We start from the raw sequence: 14336 nt of genomic DNA on the forward strand, positions 1-14336 counted from the left end.
CTGTTTGCCAGGTCAGTCCCAGATGACAAATAACAGCTCTGGGGGAGGGAAACAAAAACATTCTCTGATTTTGTTTGACTTTGTTCAAAATTCTCCATCAGGGTGGCTTCTCTCACTCTCCCTGGGAAACCTTGCTGAAAGCAAGACCTTCTGAATTTCACACTACATGCAGTCTGTGATTTATACAGATAGCTCTGTCTTGCACAGAAGCCCCTGGGATGGGCATTGGCTTCACTCATTCACCAGCCCAGTGGTGAATCCTGTAGACCCACCAAATTACAGCCTAAAAGTTCAATGTTTGTCCCAATGGATGTATTCCAAGCACTTTCCCCAGTCTCTATGGCAGTGAGTAAGCTGACTTTTCTCCTCTACCCCACGGAGCTCACTTTTTGTAAGTCTGTGGAGTGAGTCCTCTCTGCCAGGGTTGCTGGGCTTTCCACTTTCTTCATTCTGGAGGGAAAGCTGGTATCCAGGGTAGGGGGGAAGGGAATACAACCACCAAGTGATACAGCATGAATTTCTGCTGCCATTATAAATATTTCTTAACAGGTCCTGTAAAAAGTGAGGAAGATGCTGAAGATTTGCTGTTCTCTCCTCCTCTTAAGTTTGCTCAGTGGGCAACTGAGTGCCAGTCCTGGACTCAAAGTGAGGATCACCCAGAAGGGGCTGGAGTATGGTATGTGTGATGTTCTCATCACGAGCTGCTAGTGGCATTGCCTTGAATACTGATATGACAAAGGAAAGAGGGCAGTGGGAGTAAATGACCCCGTGGCAGGCTATAAAGGAAAGTTTAAGAGCAGGATACAGCAAGGTCAGTAAGCTGCTTGACAGCATTGTGCATCATATCAAGGTTCATCTGACCTCAGATATTGAACCAGTTAGTTCAGCTCTTGCCATGACTAGGAGTGAGACCTGAAATAGCACTGCCATGTCTCAAGTGAGATACCACCTTCTTGCTGATTCTGTGTCCACCACATTTCCCAAGCCAGAAACACATACCTCTAAACTCCCAGGCACTATCAAAGGCAACTCAACTGATCATTGTTTTCCTGTAGCCAAGGAGGTTGGGCTGGAAATCCTGAAGCAGAATATGGAAAAGGAGCATTTCCCTGATTTGACTGGCCATGAGAAATTTGGGCTTGGTAATGTCAAATACAACATCTCAAGGCAAGTATTCTCTCTGGGGGCAAATTGTGTTTGACTGAATTTTGAATCTTGTTTTGTGTTCATTTTGACTTATTAAATCCACTTTCTAAAAATCTTTTCTCTCTCTTTTCTCTCTCATGCTCTAGGATACATGTTACTGCTGTTGAATTACCCACTGCTTCCATCTCCCTCCTCCCAGGGTCTGGGATAAAACTGGTGATTGGAAATGCTTCTCTAACCATTGATATGAACTGGAACATAAGGACCTGGATGTTGTATGTACAGCTTTGCATGTTCTGAGGTTTTTTTCTCAATGGATAATACAAAAATGCAAATTTTAGTTTATTCTTGTGACCCCTTTATTGTAAAGGGGCTCTTTATTAGCTGGCAGCAGTAACCCAGGAGCACAGACTGGTGCTTCTGACAGGTCTGCTGGTGGGAGACAGCCCCTGTGCCCTCAGACATCAGCACTGATAAAGAGCCATGGCTGAGAAGCACTGCTGCAAATGGCACAGGACTGCTGCTCTAGCTGAATGCTGTCATTGTCCAGCCTGCCAGCTAATGACACATTTAGAAAAACTGTAGTGTGGTGGATCACAGTCCAGTATAATAAACCCTCATAGTGCAGTCACACTATTAGAAACTCTCTGTTATGCCACCAAGAGAGACAGTTCAAAAGCTGGTGGAAAATGGATGAGCAAATGGCCATATCCTTAGAGCAGTCTCCCCACCCTCCTAGTCCCAGAGGAAAGAAATCCCTCTTTCCCACATTACCTGTATTGCTAAACTGACTCAATTACAGGAGTCTCTGATCTGCACTTCTGCCAGGGACAGCAGGGCTGCACGCAGGGGGAAGGGACCTGGGAGCTGAGGGGGTGACCCAGCAGGAGTCACAGTGCCCTCCCTGGCAAGCACCCAACACAGGCCAGCAGAGCAGAGTAGCGGCAGTGACCAGGACCAGCCACGGGTCCCCATCACCAGGCAATTCCATACGGAAGAGGTGGGGTTTTTTCAGTTTTTATTTCTTTTCACTTGATGCAGCAAAGACAGTGGAAGAGGCACAGTGCACATTTCAAAAGTGTTTGTTACCGCAATCTTTTCAACACCCCTGGATGATGCAGGCCCTACGTCAATAGCCCTCACCAGCTGCCAGACAACTCCTGGGGATGTAGATATCAAGCTGAATGGGAAAACTGGGTAAGTGGAAGAGAGCTGCAAAAACACTCTCACAAAATAACTGTCAGTGAATGGCACAGAGACAACTTTACAAATTAGGGCACACAGAATTGCTTTTAGGCATCATAAGGCACCACAGGTGAGAACTGGGGCCCCAATACAGCATGAAAATGGCCAACATTGATATTTGTCCTTGTATTTATACACAGCAGAAGATAAAGACGGAATCAAACAATCCCTTGTGCTTCTTCAGCACTTTCAAACTTCTGCTCTAATCTTCAACTCTAGGTAGAAGTTATGAGGTTGTACTATGCTTTACTCCTCCTAATCACAGTGCTATCAAATTTGAACAGAACCAGATTGTCTATGAACCTTCTGGATACAGCCCCATGAAACAGTATCTCGTTATTTTCTTGTATTTCTCTCACTCTCTGAACACCACTCTTGTCACCTGTTTGGGGGTTGTTTTTGTTTGTTATTTTTTACTTGTTTTGGAAGTTCCTAGTGCAGAGACTATTTTGTACATATAAGATGGTGGTCTTCTTAAGAAATCCTTTTTTTTTTAAATAATAATTAACCCAGGCTGAGATGCATAGTGCTGAAATTATCATCTTTTAAATGGCGGCTCTCTGACTGGTTTTACATTTCAAAAAGCTCTCATGTGTACTACAATATCACACTAAGAGGCCATTAAATTCATGTTCTGCAGATATACCTGATTTCCTCTTAGTGACCATAGTACTTGACCCATTAATTGCCTTCTTCCTTCCCTCTAGCTTCCTGCATAACTTCTTTATCAAGTATCTGAAGAAACCCATTCACAGGAGCTTGGTCACTAATGTAAGCCTTTCACATTGTGTAGGGGAGGGGTGTAAGGAGGATAGCATTCACAAGTCAGTGCTGTGAATTTGGCAAAGGAAGAATTAGAAAAATAATCCTGTAATAGTCCTATTCTGGTCTGATCAGCACAGTCATCATTTTGCCAGCCAGAAATTATTCCAGATAAAGTGATAGGTTCATAGCCAAGATACTGATACAGTTATGTTCAACCACAGTAGCAATAGGGATTGAAAATATAGTTATTTTTCCATTCCAGTGCAGAATATGTCCCTGCCTGTGTACCTACAGGCATTCTGGGGCTTGGTTCATTTTTATGCTTGGCAGACAAAACATATACTGGGCAACACATAGAGAAATTATAGTATATCAACTGATAGTATGATGTTTCAACTTCGTTGTAGCAAAGGGGTGAGTAGTTCTGGTGACAGCCTGCCCAGGGCCACTGAGAGGAAACAGAGCTTGAGATGGCTGTCATTCTGTCCAGGGATTCACAGCTGGACTAGCTGATCTTAAGGGTCTTTTCCAACCTAAATAATTCCACAGATCTGAGATCTCTCCTGTGACACCATATGAGATCTGTCCTCGCACTATTTAAGGCTGTGGTTTTGTCACCCCCACGAGGCTGCCTCTGGGAACATCCCTCTTTTTTGTAGCTCTGACATACAACACACTTGACTGCACCAAGCAGAATCCTTGGGGATCCGGTCAGGTGAAGAGAAGCCAGATTAGGCGTTTTGATAAACAAATACTGCAATGTGTGTCATGCAGCAGAAAGATCTGCTAGCACACATGTAAAAGGTGCTTATACATCCATGCTAATCAGGCCTTAACTTGAGTGTGCTTTTATTGTAGTCATGTCCCAATATCAGAGCTGGGATCCAGTTGATAGATGCAGACCTCCGATCACCGAATGGTGAGCCATCAGTGATACCTTTTCCTTCTCTTTTCTCTCTTCTGATCAGTGAAATTTTGCCCCTTCCTTAACAGCAGCTGCTTAGCCATGCCTCCAGGAGTGGTATCAGTCCCTCCTCTCCATCTGCTCCCTTGCACAGAGAACCACAGTTAACTAAAGGCTGGGCTACTTGAGCAAGAAATATGTGTTTCTAAGAGCCAAGCACTTGGTAGCAATTCTCAACTTGCAAGTGTGGCAGTGTGCACTTCTGTTGTGAGACATGCCCCTTAGAGGCCACACAGTACTGCTAAGGCAGCTTTCCTTTACCACGTTCCAAGTCCTCCTGCACACACAGCACTTTACAAGTTGAAGCCTGTTCTCCTAGCCTGACTGGAAATTAAGTTTAGTTGTCTATTTATCAGACTTGCCAGAGACAAAATGAAAAAGTTCCTTGCAAAAACCTTCTGACTTGAACCACTTTGGGTTAGATTTGCAGGCATTTAAGACACCCAAAGTGTTGGTCAGATACCATGTGCAAAACACAGGTATCTAAGCAGATCAGGCACCCTCCTTCTGGGAAAGTTCTTGCAAGTTACAAGTACTTGGGAAGCTCTTAAAACTGCTTGACAAGAAATCCCAACACTTCCTTATGCCCTGAGGCACTGATATTGCCATCTCCTTTTTTGGGTTAGACCAAAATTACTTTCCACAATGAGAAAACAATAGACAAACTAGAAAAGGCGCTTTACAGAAAGTCTCAGTAGAAACATCAAATCTTAGGTCAGAATACATATTAGGAGGTCCCTGGTTGTGTTTTTCCCCGCTCTCTGGAACAATTTGTGTCATTCTCTTTCAGAAACTGACTTAGTTTTAAGTATACATAAAATGATGTAATTGTAATTATGCAGACATTATTTCTATGTTTTTTGTAATATTCTGTGTCTCATCTACTACTCTTACAGCTGTAATGCAGATTGATGATTTGGCTGAAGTAGACTACTCCTTAACTGGCTTGCCAGCAGTATTCCAATCATTCATTGACCTGGACTTAAAGGTAGCTGCCTGTAGTGCTGTTTGCCTACATTGCTGTGGGTTCCATTATTCTATGAGACACTTTCTAAGATGACCATGATTGTTTTTCTGAACATAAAGGCTCACCATCTGAGAAGACATACATTTCAAAGCATTATTGTGTTTGTTACAGTAATAGTTTGTAACAATCCTGTTGTACAGTGAATGTACAAAAGCCACATCCTTTTCTTTAAACTGCAGTTAAGCTGGTTGTAAAAAAAAAACTGCAGTTAAAGAATAATCAAGATAGAAGAAAAGAGAAAGGGAAAGGAAAGAAAAAAGTTATTAAACCTTATCTTTCTCTCACTGTTGATTAATAGCTGGGACTTCATTGTTCAGTCAGTCAGGGTAATATTTCTGTACATGAGACTAACTCAGTGTGTCTGCTGTTGGATGAGAGAGGAGAAGAAAGAGCAAGACTACCAGAGCAAGAATTAAGCCCCTAGCTTCTTGAATGGGAAGGCAGAAGACCTTTCCCAAACCACAGGAGCCCAAGGAATGCTGCTGAGTCTGTAGACTTGAAAGTTTATTTCAAATTAAGGAAAAAGTCTCCTTATGTACTGAAACTAAAACCTGACTAGTTCCTGATTCTAAAATGACTTCATTGTCATTCTGTATAAGGTGATTTGATTGAGGGTAGTTGTTATTATAGTACCTGTGATCCTTAATTAAGTTTAAGCTGCCTTGTGCTTGGTGCTCTACAAAGGCCGAATGAAAAGACAGTCTTGTCACAAAGATCCTACAAATTAAGTTTTAAAAAAGGACAACATGGAAATAAGAGAGGGGAAAACAAAAAGGAACAAAAAGTTAGTATCTGCTTGTCTGGTAGACACTGGTCTCTGCAGCTGCTGTCAAACTCTTCTGAATATTGCAGCAGCTGGATTTTAAGCAGGGACTTGAGTTAGACTAAAGATGTAGAATCATGGCTGTTCCAAGAGCTCCTCTTCCACATAAGTGGGGAAATATACAAAGACTTGTCATTCCAGCAAGTGAGGATTGAATGGAGAGGTCACCTACTGTGATTCAGCACCTTGTAAGCATTTTGATAGTCCTTAAAAGACAACAGGAACTTTAGAGCTAGATGAGAAAATAGAGACAGACAAAATACATTTGAGATGAAACAGAACTAATAAAATGGACATAAAAAACTTTAAAATTTAAATGTCTTCATCACTTTCAATTACTGATTTCCTTTTTACTCATTTATATACCAAATGAATAGCCAGGGCAAAGTCAAGGAGAGTAGCATTCATTGTTTGCAGTCTTGGTAAAGTTATATTTTGACTCTGTTTTTTTTATCTCTGACACAATAACTTTTAGGGCATAGTTTTCCCAGCTGGAAACTACACTGACTCTCCCTACATGGCAGCTTCCTTCACAATCCCAGAGCAAAGTGACTCCATGCTGTACCTTGCCTTCTCTGAGTACTTCTTTCAGACCTCCTTATTTGCTTACTACACCGCAGGGGCCTTCAACATGACCATTGCAGAGGAGGTGAGCAGGACACACAGGAGTGGGGTCAGAGTGGCTCAGTTAGGGCTTTGACCTGCCAGATGTCAGTATGTGACTGTATAAAGCTCTCAGTTGGTCTGTAGAGTCCTGAGACAGTCGATTATAAATACTATGGTATTGTTATTCTCTTTTGCTTACTCTCTATATACATGCCCCAGGCCATAGCCAGCCATGCCAAGTTCCACTGAGCCAAGAACCAAATACTGCCAATGTTGTTACAAAAAACAAGGGGTTTGTAGACCTGAGGCACAGACTTCTCTAACAGGGACAAGGGATCAGCTCTGGAGAATTTTGCAGCCTCAGTGGCTGCTTTCTAAGGGATATTCTTTGAATGAAAGTACTACAGGGGCCTTGTAAGCAAACATGTCAAAGCACAGCATCTGTGGCTTGAAGGCTGCCTGACTTGGCTAACCCGACTGCAGGAGGTTCAGTAAATCCCAAAACCTATAGACTGCAGCCCAAACTATAATGACATTAAGAATTTGCTCTCTGAGGGATTATTTTGGCATGTATTATTGGGAAGCTGTTTTAAGTATACCAAGTCTCTTAGGGATATTTCTGAGAGGAACAAATCAAAGATTAATTGAAATGACTGTAATAATGCATTTAGAAAAAAAGCTGACCATGAAGGTCAAATCCGGTAACTCATTTGTTTTCTCTCTTTTATTTTTTCCTTCAGACCTGCAGCTATTTTAATATAAACACAGAGATATTTAGCAGTATCATCCCTGAGGTGAGTATCATTACTTTCACAAAATCTCAGGGAAGCCAGCCAGTGTGGGTGTCAAGACACCTCACTACTGGTGTATCCCAAAGGTTTATAGGGCCAGCAGGGCTCCTGCACTGGAGAAGCAGGCACACGTGCACCTTGTAACAGCAGAGCAGATGGGCCTTGTCACTTCCCACCCCACGATGAGTTGAATGACTTGCACTGTTACCAAACATAATCTTGGCCCATAACCTTGCACATCAATCTTTTCTCTGGGCACCGTGCCCAAGCCACAGCTGTTCCTTCCTAAAACCAGTTCCATGCAGGAAAAAGCTTCCAGTCGTGAGTCCTGCTTTGAGAGACATCCAAGAGCGGTCTCAGCTCAGAAAAATCGCCTTTCTCCCCCCCAAACCTGCATAATTCTCTCTACTTTGCTGCTGGCCTGTGACTGATGATCAGAAAACCTGGGAAGGGACCATGTGCAGGAAAATGAGCTAACAGATGGACAGGAAGCATTACATCCTATGGAACAGACAAGGCAGATGCACAGGATTTCCATTTATTTTAGGTGAAGGAGATGAATATAACAGGATAGAGAATATGAGTATGCATGGTTTCCACCAGGCTTCTGAGACAGGATGAGAGACCAAAAATGAGCAGAAGAACCCCTAGGCTATAAATGCTGAGGATGGGTGAAATCAGACTAATAGTTCAAAGTACTTCACATTCTTATTTGCTTCCCAGATGTTATTAAGTTCCTTCCTCAGAAATATAATTCTCCAGGGTAGGCTTGTATGATGTTCTCCATAAAATGCCATGAGCATTGATGCAAATATTCCACCCTCTCTGTTTTGAATAATGAACTTTGTGAGCCTATTCATTCTTTAGGCAATGAACAGAGTGAGGCTCCTCTGAGGACAGTCCAGAGGAGGAACCCATCTCCTGAGATGGGTGAATTTCAAAGTGAATGACACCTCTTTCATTGTGTGACTAAATACCACGTTCCACATTCAGGCTCCATTTATCTCCTCTGTTCACAAGCAAGTATTCAATTTCTCTTGAAATAATATGGAAAAATTTGTATTCCTCAAGTGGAAGGAACTTTTCACTGCATTCCTGAGTGACCAATACTGAGTGGTTAATTTATCACCACACAAAACCTTTATTTCCTGCCTACCTGAAAGAATATTATGTCAACTGCTGTCCTTAACCTTATCATAAGGAAAAACTTAAAAATTATTGCTTCAAAAGTGAGAAAATGCAGTATTCTGATCCATTCAGTGAGAAAAATTTCTTTTTTTTTTTCTTTTTTGTCTTTGAATCTTACAGGTAGCTAAATATTCAGTTACACCCTACCCAGTGATGTTGAAGCTAATGTCTACTGAAATCCCTATCATCAGCTTACAGCAGAATTCCTTCACGGTAGAGATTCAGGGCTCTGTGGAGGTGTTGGCCATTCTGCCAGACTCAACCACCCAGTCTCTGTTCACACTGAACATAGTAAGTACAGCAAACAAGGTGACATTTAATTCAGGGTTAAATATGTTTGTTCCTTCCTTCTTTTAAAACTCTGTACAAGAAACAAAGAAAATGCCAAATTTCTAGTATTTAAACATGCAGATTCCCCTTAGTCACAGGTGTAGGCATGACCTCAACTAACCTATAGGACATTTCTGTCCTACAGATGGACAAAAATCCCAACATCTAATGGCTCTGATTAAACAAGGTTTTGTTCTCTGGAATGACAGTTCTGCAAGTGTGAGTCATGCCTCTTGGCATCTTGTTCATGCCTTTGATTAATGACATCTCATTACCCCTATTTCAGCTCTTGTCAGTGCCATTCAAATAAACAGACATTTGCTGTGTGCAGCCTTGCAATGAGAAAGCTGCATTTACCTAAAACAGCTTCCATGCATAACTGAAAAGATGGTATTTATGTACTTGTGACTAATTCACAGGAAGGGTCCTGAGGGTTTTTATGTCTGGTAATCCATGGTTTCTTTATTCTGCAGGCAGCCAACACCAGTATTTCACTGAATGTATTTGATCAGAAATTGATGGGCTCGCTATGTTTGAACAGGTAATCCAACCTGGGATGAAAAAGATTTCCTTTGGAAAACAATGTTAGCAATCCCAACATTAGTAGTTTAGACATATGATCAGATAACTGTAAATATATTTTGCTGGTAAATTCATCTGCATTAGATTCTCTTAATCTGGCAGCATTTATACAGTTTAGAGGAGGCAGGAAGCTTCTCTCTGATAAGTGCAATGGCCCCACGGGCCTTCCCACCAGTGGGCTGCTGCAGGGAAGTGGTCTCACTAGACTTCCCTTCTTTTTACATCTACTGTCCCCTCTGAGCTAGATAAACTAAGCATGCAGGGCAGTTTTGATGACCATAAGTCATCTGAGAGTTTCCCTCATCACTGGCAAGATGTCATGGCTTTCTAGACAACCTGTGCCACTAAAGAATGTCAGAGCAGTCCAGGACACAGTAAAGAACCTGGGCCCCTGCAGCTCCCCCATGCACATATTCTTATAGCACACATTCACCAACTGAAGTCCTGCAACTTGGAAGGTTCAGAAAGCTGGAAACCAGAGGCTAGGCCATTTACACATCTAACATGTCCATTTCATGGAGAAGAAGCTCTGTGTATCAGGACCTCACACCTGGGAATTGGGACTCCAATTTCATAAAAGTGCCCAAGAAAGACACGAGGTTAAGAACACACAGAGTTCATCAGGGCAGAGGGATGTTAGAAATTTGAGGATAGTGCTGTTGACATTTTCTGCAGTAATTTTCAAAGAGGAAAGTCAGGAGCATGCTGGAAGCTGGCCTTGAGAACTCAGTTACTGGTGCTGAGGAAACTCAGAAATCTTTTGTTGGATACAAGAGTAACTTAGGGAATAAGTATTTCAATTTGGAAACAGAGGCAGTAGCAACAAAGCCAGCAGCAGCAGCAGCACCACACAATGAACAGATCCTTCCTGGTAAGACTCAGATGAAAGCATAATGCAGATCTACCAAAATCTTTGGAAAATACCTGACACCCTACAAGTCCTTGGTAAAATCAATTGCAAGTAGGATTTCCAGAACAGCACAGAGGGAGTAGCACATTCAAATTGCTGGCTGCAGCCCTTTTAGCACACTCTTGCATGGATGCTCAGCAATGCTACAAGAAAACCACATCTTTCTCTATGTAGCAGTATGCAGTGTGTGAAAGTGCTTAAAAAATAATCTCTTACACATGCTTCTTAAGGCCTGGAGCTCCACAGCATGACTGCACATGATTAGAATAACTGTGTTTATGCTTTCTTAGTGACTCATCTTCTTTCACTTCTTTCCCTCAGGATCCAGTTCTCCTTAGCCCACTCCAATGTTGGCTCTTTTGAGGTAAGTGGGTAGTTGAAGCATATAGGAAATGCAAACTAAGAATATCAGTGATATCAAGGCTGAAGAGTAAGCAGCTAGATTTTATCAGTATTTCTAAATCATTTGGCTCCATTCCCAAGTGGCTCTCTTCCTGTCCTCGGGCAGCCACCTCTCTGCTCTGGACTTTAAAGTAAACTCTTTGGGGCAAGCTAGTGCTGTGCAAATGAGACATTCTGTAGTTGCCCTGGCTGCAATAGGAAGAGATCTCTCGAATCATTAGGGTGAAACAGAGCAGAGCTGACCTGTAGCAGCAGAGCAGAGCACCATCCAATGGCCACAGGGAAGGCTGAGCCACAAGGACTCCGTGGGTGCTCAGAATTCTGGCAAGGAGGGGGAGTCAAGATATTTCCCCCAGATGCCTGAAATAGTGCAGTTGTAGCCTTGCAGGGGAAAACCCTGGCCCCCCCCCAGAGTAGTTCCATTCTCAGTATAATCAATCAGTTCCGAGTAGCTGAGGAGAAAGTTTATCACCAATAGCAAAGCAAGACCAGAACAGTTTTAATCCTATCTCACAAATAAAGCAAATAGACTGTTTTAAATTAAAATGTTGGCCAAGCATAATGAAATACATTTGCATTTTGCATCTCACTTTCTTTGCATCATTCCAAAACCATAAGATCCAAAGTTCACTTGAGTTTATGACTCTTTAAATCCAAAAGAAAACTGGAAGTTAACTAAGAGCCTTCTAACTCCACCCAGGATTAGGACACGACAGCTCTAGCACTATGGAAATGATGGCTAACTCAGTTTTCTTGTCTGTGGCAGGTCTTGCTTCTGGAGAACATCCTATCTTACATTTTACAGACTGAAGTAATTCCATCAGCTAATGGTAAGGCTGTATTTCAAAGCATTAGCTAAAAAGCTTCCATCAGAATGGGTTATTCTAGGAACTTCTACTGCCTTCCTGATTAAGTACTCAGCTCCCATTAACTTAGAGCAGAGAATGACCATCAGCCAGTAAGCAGTGGAAGGCAAAGATTGTCGGGGTGTAAGTGCTCCCTCTCACTGTTCTGCAAAAAGGCAAAAATTACTAGGAAAGTAAAAATTCATCTGCCTTCATCTCAGTCTAGGTAGTCCTGATGCATCAGGGAGAAAAGCAAAATCTCTCTCATGTGCACACCTGCCTGAGGCCTCTATATGTGAAATGTATTCCTTTTCATTAGACCAGAACAGAGCTCTTGCCTCTCATAAATCTTATTTAAGGCCCAGGAGGGAGATACAGCTTTGTGTCAGCCCTCTATACTGGGATGAACACTACCTCCTTTAGCTAATGGATACAAATGGGAACAGGTCCTAATGATGGTAGAGCTGTGTTAATAATCCCTCAGGGATCATTAGGGACAAATCACTCTGTATGTAATGTGCTGAACATGAAATCCTTGGTTTGGCTGCAACACTGCCAAGAGAGAAGCACTTGTAATTCTTTTTTCCTATTGCTAAATGAGCATCTTAGCAACCTCCCAGGCTTGCTTGTGAAGACTAAGAGGCTAATTGTTATAAATGACCTATAAGTCTCTGGATAAATAGTCTTGTTGAAGGACAGGTGTTTATTATCTTTCTAATGCATACCTAAATCATCCTGTGTCTCTTTTTTTAAGCTAAACTGTCAAAAGGATTCCCTCTTCCCAATCTGGCCAATGTTACTTTGACAAGACCTCACATTACAATTGTACAGGTGAGATTTTGATACTTATGAAAGATTTTCCTTTATGAAACATTATCTCTCTTTTTACTTTTTTTTTTTCCTAGGCATTTATTCACTTTCTATAGTGCCAGAAACTTATGTGTGTGAGCTACTTAACTAGTAAAAATGGGTTAAAAATGAGGTGTCTAATAATGGTAAAATTCTATTAGAAACAAATGTATCTTTCTTTGAGAGGAAAGTTAGAACTGATTATATAACTATGAAGTGATCAAATGTACAACTTTTTCAGCCTTTTGAGTTGGAATTCAGTGTAAAAATGAGCTTGACATATTGCTCAAGTTTGGCCAATCACATCAAATTAGAGTTATTGCTATCTCACAGTCTTGTTGAAAACTTGGAATATGAGAGGGAGGAGAATTCAATTTTGTGCACCTAGGATGCCCAGATTTTGTTAGTAATTGGTGATAATGACTGAGGCTAGTAGCCAAAAGTAGGTAGTGAGCTCTAGTAGCTAGTGAGCTAGTAGCTAGTGAGAAAATATTTTTTGCCTTCTGGTTATCCTTCTCCAAAACTAGCCCTTAGTTTGAGCATACAGCTAGGTAACCAGTCAGTACAAGGGCATTGCTGACAAATGAATGCCCAGAAAATGAGTAAGCCTTCTGCATTTCTCCACTTGTTTAACAACTTCTCAAAATTATTTTCAGGTTTTTTTAAGTTTTTCTTTGCAGAGACTTCTAAATCTTTGTTAGTGGTTAAGCACAAAACACAGCCCAGGAAAGGAAATGCAAAGGTTGTTTTTAATTGCTCTTTGCCTCCCACATACCTGGTTCCCTACAAAATATAATTTCTCAGAGACTGCTTTCAGTGGCACTCACTGCCAACAGTCTTATAGACTAATTGTGAATGAAGGATTTTAGTGATTCTGTGGTGCCCATTCCCCCCTCACGTTCTCTAACCAATCTCCTCATCAGTAACAAGGAATGAGAGAAAACACAGAACTGCTATGCCCTACCAATGTGAATGAGATGCCCATTTAAAGGCTAGAGTTTAGGCTCTAGTTCTGGAGTTTCACTTCCAGTCCCAGTCTGATGGCTATGGTCAACAGGAAGAAAAACAATTCTTACTTTTCACAGACAGGCTGGATGGTGCTTTGAGCTACCTGATCTAGTGGGAGGTGTGCTGGAACTGGGTGATCTTGAAGGTCACTTCCAGCCCCACCCATTCTGTGACTCTGTGACTGTGATGAACTGCTCTCTGCAGGCTCATTGCTCTGTATGTGCTGACACTGGGGGAAGCTTTAAGGACAAGTTTAGATTAAATGGCTAATTCTAGAGTGGTGAAAATTAAGTAATCCCTTGTGATGCTTGCCTAATTGCCTCAAGGCTCAGATGAACCTTCCTGAGTAGGTTGTATGATCTTTAGATTCCCTTCTGTCACTAACATGGTGCAAAGGGATTGCACCCAGGGAAAGATGGAGCCCTTTTGCAAGGTTCAAAGGACAGAATAAAACTTGTTACTTCCAAGGCTCAGCTCTTCTCAGTAGATTTTTGACCTTAAACACCAGGATCAATTTGAAATTAAGAAACCCCAAAATAACATGTTCATTTTAATTCATAGTATGTCCATGACTGTTCTTCTCCCCGCAGGGATATGTGTTGATTTCAACTGATGTCTACTACAAACACCAAGGGAGAAGAGAGACCACATGTTAAGCATGAACTTCAAATCAAGTCAATAATGTGACTCTGAAGACTAAACACTGTCCAGTTCTGCTGAAATATTTAACTTGAGCTCTGACAACCTCCATCCTGGCTGGGGGCAAGAGGGGGTGCTGGGAATCACAAAAAGCTAATGGAATGGTTAGCTGGTATAATGGTGGTAACAAGCAGACCCAAGGGAAAACATGTAATG

The 14336-nt window shown here is 41.8% G+C and overlaps 1 protein-coding gene across 1 annotated transcript; it reads left to right on the forward strand.

Moving 5' to 3' along the window:
* Positions 1 to 570: 570 nt before the first annotated feature.
* Positions 571 to 14137, forward strand: BPIFC (BPI fold containing family C; the record flags this gene model as incomplete). Its single annotated transcript, XM_084205728.1, has 15 exons — positions 571 to 676; positions 1056 to 1167; positions 1293 to 1421; positions 2188 to 2343; positions 3099 to 3162; positions 4015 to 4075; positions 5017 to 5108; positions 6446 to 6619; positions 7317 to 7370; positions 8676 to 8846; positions 9359 to 9426; positions 10699 to 10741; positions 11546 to 11609; positions 12379 to 12455; positions 14072 to 14137. 15 exons carry the CDS (start codon positions 571 to 573, stop codon positions 14135 to 14137), a joined length of 1437 nt encoding a protein of 478 aa, XP_084061854.1.
* Between the last annotated feature and the right edge of the window lie 199 nt (positions 14138 to 14336).

Source organism: Fringilla coelebs, assembly GCF_963513975.1.
Source record: "Fringilla coelebs genome assembly, chromosome: 5".
In the NCBI taxonomy this organism is placed as follows: Eukaryota; Metazoa; Chordata; class Aves; order Passeriformes; family Fringillidae; genus Fringilla; species Fringilla coelebs.